Raw genomic sequence first — 12,707 nt, 5'->3', positions numbered from 1 at the left:
GGGTAAAAATAATATATAAAAGTTGTAGATAAGTTGTAAAAAAGTTATAAAATATATAATTAGTTGGATGAAATTTATTTTTACTATGTATAAATCAAATACAAAATATACAAAAGACATTGTATAATACCCGATAATTAAGTTGTATGATATTGTAGTTGTATTTAACTGAATAGAAATAATGTATGAAAATTGTAGATAAATTGCATAATATATAGTTACTGTGTATAAATCAAATACAAAATATACAAAAGACAATATGTCTTTTGTATACAAAATCTTTCTTTGGTGATAGCCCTTGTGTTTTGGAGAATGATACAGTTACCCACAAAAATAAAACTATTTACTCTTGTCTACCCATTTATTTTTCTACCCATAAACTAATTACATTTCCAACCCATAGTAGTTTTTGTGGGGAAATTTTTCTTTATTCTCCAATTCTTTTTTATTTCTATGCTTTTTTTCTTTTCTCCTTTTCTTTTTTCTCGTTTTCTTCTTATTTTTTTATTTTTTCCTTTTCTAATTTCATTTAACTTCTTTTTTTTTTATATTTTTTTTCTCTTCATAATCTAATTTCATTTACCGTTTTCACTAATTTTTATTATTCTTTTTTTATACAATAAGAAAAAATAATTGATATAGTAAATATTTGTTTACCTTTTTTAATATAACTAGTACAATATACCTTTTGTTTTTTTTTTCTTTCTCATTTTTTAAATTCAATTATTAAACTGAAATAATATCTGTTGTCACTTGATCTAATTCACTGAATATCACATTGACTGTTGTTGAGTACCATAAATTACATAATCAGATTCTAAGAATCAACATGTGTTTGTCATGCAAACCTTGATCTTCTTCCCTATAAATATCAGTACACACTCTACCATTAGCAGTAATACAACCAGCTATCGAGCAAGAAAACATAATCTACAGCAACCAAATCTCCATATATACTAGTTAGAATAAAAATGATAATAAAATATTGAAAAATGCAACAAAAGTATAAGTAGAAAAAAGACTTATAGTACCATGTGATACCAATATGGTATATATGTACACCAACAGAGCATATGATTTCTCTAGAATATTGTTACAACTATCTGCAACTATACTACTGTACCAAAACATTAAAGGACGCAACAAAAGTATAAAAAAATTACATGCTCGTATTACAAGCTAAATATTCGCAAAATAACTTGCTCATTTCGTATACTAAGAGGGTGTATAGTTGTATGGGATCGTTCCAACAATTGCCTATAACTATAAAAACTATTATATAATACACATAATTTATGTCCATCGGCACACAAAAATTCCAGCATTGCAACTCATGCTCATATAAGTAATTTCATAATAGAATTCACTTAAAATGCAGCTAAAACAACCAAAACAATGTTCAAAATACCATATGATACCAATATGGCATATAACTATACCAATATGGTATATAGTTTTATTAGTTAATTCCCGACAATTATATGACTATACTACTATTACATAACACACATGCATAAAGAGAAAAATAAAAAAATAGTGTACCACATATTAATACAATAAGGTATTTCAAGATATTGTACTATATTACTATTATTAAAAGAAAATCAAATATTATACCAATTAAATGCAGCTTACAACCAAAAAATGATTCAACTAGCATATGATATCAATATAGTATATAGCTATACTAATATAGTATATAGTTGGAATGAATTGTATACTAAATTGGTATATTTGTATACTATTTGGGTATACAATACAAATTTGTCTTCTTCTCTGGTTCAACTATATTTCAACCAAAATTTCTTTAAGGTGGAGAAAAAAGAAAAGGGGTATAACTAAATCCCTTAATTGAAAGCATTAATAATGGATTGAAAGCCTTTTAAGGTGAATTGTATATATTTTGTAGCTAAAACATGTTCAGGTTGGGTAAAAACAAAAACTTGAATATTTTTCGTAATAAAATTTCAAATAGTGTGTAGGAACGAAAAAATCCCTTTCATTTTACTACAACAAGAAAGATCAAAAATCAAAGTAATGTTTATTTTCTATTACGGAGTATTCTTTAGACGTGAAAGAGGACGAGAGGGAAAAAGTGAAAGTAGCGATATTGCCCGGAGGAAAAAAGAAAGGAGTCAACGAAGAAGAAGGCAGCAAAACTTTCATTTTAATTGGATATCGGGTTATGAGTTGGATTTTAATAAATTAGAGATAGTAAAAAATAAACCAATAGGATGATGACATGTGTTCCTCCGTTAAAATGAGGGGTATATTTAGGCCAAAGTATAACGGGAGGAATATATTTGAACCAAAAGTATAACAAGGAATATATTTGGCCATTTTCCGATAGTTAAGGGGTATATTTGGCTCTTTTCCATAAAACCTTTAGGAAAGAGAGAACATACAAGGAAGATGATAAGGCCAACGCTCCTTCGCTGCTACAATTCAACCTGCACCCCTTTCTCGGCTACTCCATAAGCATAGCAAATTCTTGAGCAAATCAACCATGCCAAGCCTAATAAGTCTAGATAAGATGAGCAACAATGTTGCAGATCCACATTTGCAATATCAGCAACAACTCATTATGCCAAATCTTGAGCCTCATTCTATTCCGCTTTACTTGGTAAAGAAGTTCATCAAATTCTCCCTGACGTGCATGAAGTTAAATATGAGCACACACTACATTTCAAGCAGACGACGAGGAGTACCTTCCACATCACATTAATAAGTTGGTCCCCAAGTTCATCAGATTCTCCATAACATCCGTGAAGTTAAAAACGATAATACATTGTACTCAGAAATTTCTATGAGAATCACAATAATCATGTCTCAGCAATACTTATCGCACCAGTAACAGGGAGGAAATTAAACATAGCTGATACAAACTCATAATTGTGTATATGTAACAGCTGTATATGAATACCACACAACTTGGCAAAACTATAAGCAAATGAACAAGTGCAGCAGTGACTATACACTTCCTGGAACTGAAATGACAAAGTCCCGACGTAAAATCAGGCTGGACAATCCAAACAAACTTAAAACATATATCAGAGCTGAAATTCTTCCATCATACAATTTACTACCCTTTCCTGCATTTCACACGTATATGACAATACTAATAAACTTGATGGGTCAAGAAACCCTGACCTGTTATAAAATAGAAGAGAAAGAACAATAACACAAAGAGAATTGACAAGAATATGAAAGAATGAGAGATCTCTTCTTATTTCCACAAGTGAGTCCTTGTTGGACTTGAAACATCCAATTATATGGGGTGCAATTCCATGGAAAGTTACAAGATACATTAATGAAGTTTAATTAACACATTCATGTATAATGTCAAATGAACATCCACTTAATTAATACGCAACAAGCAATGAGTATTACAAAGAACTATGTACTCTTTTTCCTTCACTAGGATTTCCTCCAATAAGTTTTTTCCTAACAAGGTTTTGACGAGGCATATTCTTTGTGCTATGAATTCAATGCATTCAATTAAATGGATGTCCTTTTGACATTGTAGATGAATATATTACTCCACCAATGTACCATATAATTTTCGATAGAATTGCACCCAATATAAATGGGTGTTTCTTTTTGTTATTGTTCTTTTCTCTTCTTTTCTTTTCCAAAAAGGTTCTTTTTTCTTTTATGTTATAGAATGACCGGTATTTATTTAAACTGTGGATTTGAAGAAAGACTAGCTTGTTTTGCTTCCTTACAGTTATAGATGCAAGCTGCACTTATTCTTTGACATGACACTTCTCAGAATTCTAGCCCAAATTCTAAGAAAGAGTTGATTCTTTCTATTAATCAAGGCCATAACCGTATACAAGTCATACAAAAGCAACATACCACTTTAAAGGTTATTATTGCTTGCTGGGTATTATTACTCATGGATTTGAGCTATATGCTGTAATCTATAACAGACACCATCCTAACAATTATCAAGGATTAGCTATGTTAGTCTGGGTTACACGATTTATAAGCAAGAAACCTTCTACTTCTCAGCAAAGTTCTCTACGATTCAAGCTGGTCAAAGCACTACTACCAAGATAAGCAGAAAATTTAGATTCGTGAAGCTATGAAAAAGATAAAACTGAAAGACCCATCCAATGAGATTAAAAGTTACACTGAAAGCGAACAACCATTACCTTTCATTCTCAGGCTCCTCGTAACAAGTTCCGTGAACTGAAATCCTTTTTCACATAATAATGATTTCACATAATAATGAAAGACCCATCCAATGCTTTCACATAATAATTCTTTGGCACTAACTCACCTAAAATATTGAGCTTCATAATAAAATTTGAAGCCAAACAATGTAACTTTAATCCTAGATAAAAAGATGAATGAAACTCCAATAAGGAGGACCCGAACTACCACCATTGCTCACGCAACTACTCCTTGTGACAATTTGGAGTTTATCCAGATCAAGTTTTCTGGGTTCCAAAATTTATAAGATTCTCTAGAACGTGCATGGAGTTGAAAAATGAGTATAGATTGCAGCCCATACAAATTCAGAATAGAGGTACTCTTTCACCATCCTAATTGGACCTCAACATCTAACAAAATACAGGGAAGCAAACAAATCATACCAGCCTCATAAAAGGAAAAAATGAAATGCATGTCTAGGTTCCTATACTCTAGCTATAAAGTAAATACTAATGAACAAAAAGCTACTGATAACTCACTATCTATAACTGAAACAACAGAATTCTCCCTGAAAAGAATGTTTCATTTGTCTTATCATCTCCAGAATCTACTGCTTCGATAGGACATCTAGTGATTTCCTCAGCTGGCTTTGTCCTCCCTATTCATCTAATTTCTTGAATGGATATTTAGGAATTTCTCTTATTCATAGATCTTGAAACCAAATTAACATCAATTTCTAGATATCTTTTCCGATAGATAGATCTAGAACTATACATGGACTTCATACCTAGATATAGAAGGAACGACTTTATTGTAACCAACAAAAGGCTTACTCTGTCCCTATGTTGCTATCAGACTATACCCTGAGTAGAAGGAAATTCACTGTCAGAAAACTTCAAGTCATTTACATATGTTTCCTATCATTTCTCATAGACTTACAATCTCTTCATCAGCAGTAAGCAATTTCATATAAATTCATTCTGCAAAAAACTTAACATAAAACCGAGAGTTCACACAGTCCACCTACCCAGGATTTCCAAAATTATGGAGGTCTAAGCACAACCGACAGAAGAACAAAAATGACTAAATGAACTACTATGAAACATATAATAAATGAAGTACACAATAACAAAAGGCATTGATATATAAGCAGAAACCGTCAATAGCATGCAAATCAAAAGGCATTAAAAGGAAATTTCCAAGATAACATCACATCAAAATCCAAACTTTATCCATCAACCACCTTTAGATAGCAATTTCCAAGATATCTAACATTACATTTAACCACTTTAATAATCCATAGACAGCATAAAGATGATCTCACGGTAAAACGCAGCTTGTAAATTGTAGATTAGCGGAACCCTAGAAATTTTCTCACAACAGAGACATATACTTAAGAAAACATGACCTCGGTGCATTTTCAGGATTCGGTTTCAACGGATGAGTTTTCCCCCGTGACAGCCGAATCAGAGATAGGCTCCGATGACGGTTTACTCTCAGTCTCCGTTAAAGCGGCAGAATCATCAGCAGACGGAGCAGATCTGGACTTAACGGCGTCAAGCATGCGTTTACTGATCTCCTTCGAATAAACCTGAAGTATCTCAATGCCATCGTCATCACCTATAGCTGTGGATCCAGCGGCGGTAAAAGCCTCCTCCTCAATCAGCTTAGCAATATCGGAAGCCTCGTCGTGGGGGATAGTGCCGTACCGTTTTGAGAGTATGGACGGTGTTGATAGAGACTCGATGAGACGGCTAGTGACGGCGTCACGAGTACGTTGAGTCGGTGGCCAAATGCTAAATGAAACGGTCGTCGGCTTGTTTTGGGTCTCGTGAGTAACGGTTTCTTGGGCTTGAGCTGAATCGGTGTCCGCCATTGATGGTGGTTCTGTGGTGGTGGTAGAGGTTGGGGTTTTGGGTTGTGTTGGGTCTTCTGGAACTTTCTGTTGTTGCTCGTTGTTATCTGTGTAGCTTTGTTCCTCGTCCAAGTTATCGGCCATTTTGAAAGTTGGAAATTGGGATCAATAAAAAAAGGAAAAAGGAGGAGTTAATGGAGCTATTAAAGACGAAATTAATTTACCAATAATGTTTTGCGGAGAAAGACGAATCTCTGTGACTTTGGTGGAATTCATGGAAGATAGGTTCGTGGGCTAATTGTGGGCCGATCGATAGTGGCCCAAAATATGTTGGACCTAAAATGGTGCTTCACCACTTGAGAGGGCGATTTGCGGTCGTAACCTATTTTTATGTCACCTTTTAACATATACCCTATTTTTAAAAATTATTGATTTCGTATCCAACTAATAAAAAATTCGTAATAATATGACAATTATACCCCTTCCAAAACATATAAAAGTTGCATCAAGCATACTCATATTCAAATTCCAGATCTCCTTCGTATCTCCTCCATCAATCCGTTTCTCCTGAGATCGCCTCTCGTAACCAGATTCAAATTCCAAATTCAAATTCAAATACATTGTAAGTATTCAAATTCATATCGAGAATTCAAAATAGTTTTTGAATTATATGTTTTCTGATTGATTGATTGATTGAAGTTGTTTGACGAACTTCGCTGATATGCTGAATTTGCATTCTAAATCTGTTTGACGGTGAATTCTAACATTCTAATCCAACAAATATGCCGAAACAAACTGAAGTTATTTAGTTCATATCTAAAAAATTCAGCAAAACGAGTTGGCAAATAACACAACGAAGAAAAAATTATATTAAAACATTATATGAGTGTTTTAATATTTAAAACACCTATGCACAAAAAATTTCAGCATAGGTCCTAAAGTTTTTTTGTTAATATTTAAAAGCTGAAGTTTGCATATTACACTGGGTAAAAAAATAAAACATAAATTAAAATTTCATATTGCACAAAAAACTTCGGCATAAGTGCTGAAATATTTTAGTTAATATTTGAAAACTTCAGCTCTTCCTGCTGAAGTTTTCCTATTACACTGGGTAAAAAATAATAAAACATCAAATTAAATTTCATATTGCACAAAAAACTTCAGCACAGGTGCTGAAGTTCTTTAGTTAATCTGTAAAACCTTCGGCTAATGGAGCTGAAGTTTTCCTCCCGCACTATGTATTTTATTATCATTTTTTGGAAAAACTTCATACCAAAAAATGCTTATGTTTTCAGGAATATGTAAAACATTTTTCATATAATTTTTTGTTTGCTGAAGTTTTTTTAGTTCATCTGCTAAAAATACTTAATATTTTGTCGTGCAATATGTAATTTTCGGATAAGTTTTTGTTAATTGCTCTGTTATTTTCTAAGTTTAAAAATAATTTTTAGTTCATGCTTGAAGTTTTCATCAAACACTATGTATTTTATTATGAATTTTTGAAAAAACTTCATACCAAAAAATGCTTAATATTCGGATTAGTTTTTGTTAATTCCTGCTGAAGTTATATAGTTCATTTCCTCTGCTATTTTTCGAGTTTGAATAGAATTAATATTAAAAAAACGCAAAAAAAAAAACTTAAAACAAAAACTAAATATTTCATTAAACATCAAAAAAGATAAATTAAATTACATAAATAACATAAATAACAAAATGAAAAACTAATCGTCCATATCATCATCGTCGTCGTCGTCGTCGTCACTACCAGATGGACGAGCATCTTCATCAGCAAGATTATCAAATCTTGCATACATCACAAGCGTATCAAGCTTGTTGTTAATTTCTTCCAACTCCCTGTCGTACTTCTCTATGAGCTCATCCAGTTTCAGCTCAAAAGCCTCTATAATGTCTTGTTTGATTTCTTCCACTATTTGCCTGATGACAGCATTCATTTTTCTCCTTTTTGTATTTTATGTCTGCTAAAATATATGTGTTTGAGTGAATAAACTCACAAGGAATAGCATGCTTATATAGGAAAAATATAATTATTACACTAACACATACCCCTAACACAAATATAATTACTACTTTAATTGTGTAGGTTACTCCTGTATACTATGCAATTAATGCTGAAACATGCTCAAGTTTGTTGAATTCATTTGCTAAAACTTCAGCCCAATGTGCTAAAGTTATTTAGTTCATTTCTAAAAACTTCAACACTTAATGAGCTGAAGTTTTTTTCCCTGCATTTATGAATCCCTGTCATATAGCTTTTTCAAAAAAAAAACTTCAGTTGATATGCTGAAGTTATTAAGCTTATTTCTAAAAACTTCTGCACTTAATAAGCTAAAGGTTTCTGTGCACGATTCATTAATTATGTCATACATCTTTTTCCAAAAAATTTCAACAGAAGATGCCTAAAAATTCGTTTGTTCACTTTCCTAATACTTGCCACTAAACATGGATCTGCAGGATGAATACTTGGATCATGATACAAAACTTGTTCTACTTAATAAGCACATACCATTCATTACTTTCCTGAAGAAAATTAGTGAAGTTGCAAATATTGATTCAACCAGATATGCACTAAAAGTATGGTTTGATATCAAACTAAATACAAGCAAAGGAATGCTTGTAACTTCTAATGAAGAACTCAGTATCTGTATACATTTGCTTACAACTGATTCATCCTACAAGAATTGCCATTTCATCATCGAAAAAATACAACCTTCAGAATCTGTAGCATTCAAACAATCTCTTGCATATGCGATAGATTCAGAACCTTTTGCTGATTATCAACATGAAGTAGGACAACCAATAATGGAAGTAGACAACGAGCAACAACCTTCTAACATTACAGCTGCTTCAGAATATATAATGCTGCAACAATTACCCCTCCTCCAATAAATTCAAACCAGTTTGTCGATGACCAAGAAGAAGAAGGACAACTAATAATGCAAATTGACAACCAACACACAATCCAACAAAGCTTTTTGTTACCTTCTGCAATGATAAGCAACAACGAAGATGAAGTAAACATGGAGCTTATACCGATAACATCAGATAGAATTGAAGAAATTGCTGAAAGTTCTTCTGCTTCTCAGAAATCAAGAAAAAGAGTAAGGAGAAAGCTGAAAGAATCTCCACCATGTAAAATACTTAGGCACGATGCGTTGCCTAAGGAAGTAAGAGTTGGATCAATTTTTTAGAACAAACAAAACATGACTAAATTTTTCTGCAGCTTGGAGATAAACCAAAAAGTTGAATTCACTGTTGTTAGATCATGTTCAAAGAGATACTAGCTGAAATGCATCGTGGACAAATGTGGTTGGAATGTACGTGCTACCAGAATAAAAAATTCCACACTATTCAGGGTGATAAAATATCATAACATCCATGAATGCTCGGTTGATGCAAGAAAATCATATCAGAATCATGCTACATCAAATTTTATAAGTGAACAAATTATAGAACTTGTTCGAGACAAAAATATAGAGGTTACACCATCCTTTGTAGAAAATGAAATGAAAAAGAAATTTGGAATTGACATTGGTTATCACAAGGCATGACGTGCTATTCAAAAAGTTGTTGCTTGCATAAGGGGAACACCTGAAGAGAACTACCAGATTCTTCCTTCATACCTACACATGATGGTGTGCAAAAATCCAGGAACGTACACAAGCATAAAAAGAGATACACATAATAGGTAAGCAAAACAATACTAACCATCAGCCTGAAGTTTCAAATGTTCCTATTTGAAAAACTTCATACCTTATGATTTGTTTTTTTGTGTTTTACTGTACAGATTTGCTTACATGTTCTTTGCTCATGCGGCATCAGTAGCTGGTTGGTCCTACTGTAGACCCGTTATTGCAGTAGATGCAATGTTTTTAAAGTCCAAATATCGTGGTGTTCTATTTGTTGATGTATCAAAGGATGCAAACAATCAAATCTTTCCTCTATGTTTTGGTGTAGCAGAATCAGAAAACAATGAGGAATACATTTGGTTCTTCGAGGAAATGAGAAAATCAATTCAAGTCCGTCGTGAATTGGTTTTCTTGTCAGATAGAAACCAATCGATTGCAAATGGGATTAGAAAAAAATTTCCTGAAACTCACCATGGTATCTACCTCTATCACTTTGAGAAAAATTTAAAGCAAAGACATGCAAAAGCTACGGTAATAAATCTTTTTCAAAGTGCTGCAAGGTCATACAAATGTGAAGATTTTAATCAGTTAATGTCCCAACTCAAAAGTATTGACAAGGAAACATACAATTACATAATGGAAGAGCCTCCAGAAAGATGGGCTCGATCGTGGTTCCCACGGCGACGTTATGATATGCTAACAACAAATATGGTAGAATCAATGAATTCCATTTTACTAAAAGAGAGAGAAATGTCTATTTTAAGAATGTTAGATTTCATCCAAGAAAAGTTGGGAGAGTGGTTTTACGAACGGAGAAAAAAGGCAAATGAAACTTTTCACAGAGTATCAATATGGACAGAAGAAGAGATGACTAAGAAGATGGACTTGGCTTGTAAAATATTTGTGAGTATATTTATTAATTTCAGCCTTTTATATCTGTTGCAGTGATTTACTGCTTACATTTAAAAAATTTCATACTTTTTCTTTTTGAAGCAACAATACACTAATATAGTTTGTCTTAATTTTTATTCCTTGTTAGGTATTCAACCTTGATTCCATGTTGTTCAGAATAAATAGTGAAGGAATCGAATTCATTGTGGACTTAAAGAGAACTTATGACTGTCTGGAATTCCAACTTGATGAATTGCCTTGTCCACATGCAATTGTTGTTATTAATAAGAGATATCTGCAGAAATCTGATTACTGCTCAAACTGGTATTCAAAGGAAACATGGTTGAAAATATATGAAGGACATGTGAATACCGTGGGAGATCAAAAATCATGGGATATACCACAAAATGTACAATCTGAGATCACAAAACCTCCCGATGTAGAGATTTTACAAGGAAGAAGACAAAAGAAGAGGCATATACTTGTGACTGAATCAGTACCATTCAAGTCTACCAAATGCAGTCGGTGTAAACAAATTGGGCATAACAGAACAACTTGCTTGTCTTCTCCAGCAGCTCACCATATTCAAAGAAACACATTGAAAAATACTTCAACCTTCAATAATCCTAGGTCTGAATTTAGACTTTCATTATTGTATGACATATTTGAAATGTGATTTTTTTCATAGGACTCTTGGACTATTTTATATACTACTAAAGTACAAATCACTCATTTTTGTTGAGCAGGCTTACAGGTTTAGTTACATTTTAAAAAAGTACTCAATGACTTCTGCGAGAAAAAACTTCAGGTTACAGTATGTGAAATACATATCCTTAACACAAGCACACACACTCAGACACACACACATACGCGTACAACACACAAAAGAAAGACATGTACAAACAAAATCTTCAGCATCTCTAAGCTGAAGTTATAGAAAATGAACTTAATAACTTCAGCATATTCATTACAAAAAAGCACAACATAAAAACATAAAAAAGAATTACAAAAACTAAACATAAAAACCAACTAAGAAGTATAAAGCAAATACCAACAAATAACAAGGATAATACAATATAAAGCTAAGAAGAAAGAGGATGAGAATTACATTGATACAAAAAGAGATGAGAACAACACACAAAGTACAAACAAAAACATCAACTCTCTGGGCTGAAGTTATACAAAATGAACCTAAAAACTTCAGCTCTCTGGGCTGAAGTGTAACGACCCCACCAGTCGTTTTGAGCTTTTGCACTTTGATCGTCAGTTCTCGGGAATGACTTGCCCTGTGTAAGGTATTATGACTAAAGTAGATCGTTCGTTTTGGTTTTTAGAAAAATCGGAATGAATTTGAAAGAACAGTCTCAAATGAAAGCTTTGAATTTGAAAGGTTTGACCAACAGTTGACTTATTTGTATATGAGCTCAGAACGGAATTTTTATTATTTGGTTAGCTTCGTTGGGTGATTTATGACTTAGAGCGTGATCAGAATTGGTTTTGGAGGTCCGGAATAGAACTAGGCTTGAATTGGCAAAGTTGAGATTTTGGCAATTTCCGGTTGGTAGGTGAGATTTTGATCTGGGAGTCGGAATGGAATTCCGAGAGTTGCAGTAGCTTTGCTATGTCATTTGGGATGTGTGTGCAAAATTCCAGATCATTCGGATGTAGTTTGGTTGGGTTTTTGATCGAAAAAGTATTTCGGAAGTTTTTAGAAAACTTAGGCTTGAATTCGATGAGTTTCGGGAAATTTGATGTAGTTTGAGGTGTTTTGATGACTGGAACAAGTTCGAATGATGTTATGGGTTATTTTGGTAGGTTTAGTTGAGGTCCAGAGGGCCTAGGGGTGTGTTTCGGGAGGTTAAACGGATCAATTTCATGTTTTGAGAACTTCAGAAATTGCAGGTTTCAGTTGCAGGCATTTTGGCCATGCCGCATTCACTAAGGTATGTGAGAGGACCGCATCACGTTCGCGAGGGTGTATAGGCGAACGCGTAGGAGGAATTGGGTCTGATGGTCAGTTAGTCATTGCGTTCGCGATAGAGCAAACGTGTTCGCGAAGGTCAAGGCTATGGAAGCACTGCGTTCGCGACTGGCATGTCGCGCTCGCGTAGGGTAAAGTTGGTCAACGCAATTTTTGTGCTACGCGTTCGCGGGTG

The 12,707-nt window shown here is 33.4% G+C and overlaps 2 protein-coding genes across 2 annotated transcripts; one reads left to right on the top strand and one right to left on the bottom strand.

The window, feature by feature from the left end:
- Positions 1 to 5,578: 5,578 nt before the first annotated feature.
- Positions 5,579 to 6,157, bottom strand: LOC104236919 (MFP1 attachment factor 1-like). Its single transcript, XM_009790965.2, has one exon. It carries the CDS (start codon positions 6,155 to 6,157, stop codon positions 5,579 to 5,581), a length of 579 nt encoding a protein of 192 aa, XP_009789267.1.
- A 2,810-nt stretch (positions 6,158 to 8,967) lies between these two features.
- Positions 8,968 to 11,227, top strand: LOC138890372 (uncharacterized). Its single transcript, XM_070173754.1, has 5 exons — positions 8,968 to 9,198; positions 9,294 to 9,348; positions 9,599 to 9,719; positions 9,819 to 10,563; positions 10,700 to 11,227. Exons 1-5 carry the CDS (start codon positions 8,968 to 8,970, stop codon positions 11,225 to 11,227), a joined length of 1,680 nt encoding a protein of 559 aa, XP_070029855.1.
- Positions 11,228 to 12,707: the final 1,480 nt, after the last annotated feature.

This window comes from Nicotiana sylvestris, chromosome 4 (genome assembly GCF_000393655.2).
Source record: "Nicotiana sylvestris chromosome 4, ASM39365v2, whole genome shotgun sequence".
Classification (NCBI taxonomy): Eukaryota; Viridiplantae; Streptophyta; class Magnoliopsida; order Solanales; family Solanaceae; genus Nicotiana; species Nicotiana sylvestris.
The sequence above is the reverse complement of the archived record's forward strand: the minus strand, read 5'-3'. Positions and strand labels throughout refer to the sequence as shown.

Bases quoted from the DNA above. Each gene is read 5' to 3' on its own strand.
- LOC104236919 (XM_009790965.2), bottom strand. From the start codon at position 6,157: ATGGCCGATAACTTGGACGAGGAACAAAGCTACACAGATAACAACGAG.
- LOC138890372 (XM_070173754.1), top strand. From the start codon at position 8,968: ATGCAAATTGACAACCAACACACAATCCAACAAAGCTTTTTGTTACCT. The intron at 9,720-9,818 runs GTAAGCAAAACA...TTTACTGTACAG, and splicing joins AAAAGAGATACACATAATAG to ATTTGCTTACATGTTCTTTG. The intron at 10,564-10,699 runs GTGAGTATATTT...ATTCCTTGTTAG, and splicing joins ACTTGGCTTGTAAAATATTT to GTATTCAACCTTGATTCCAT.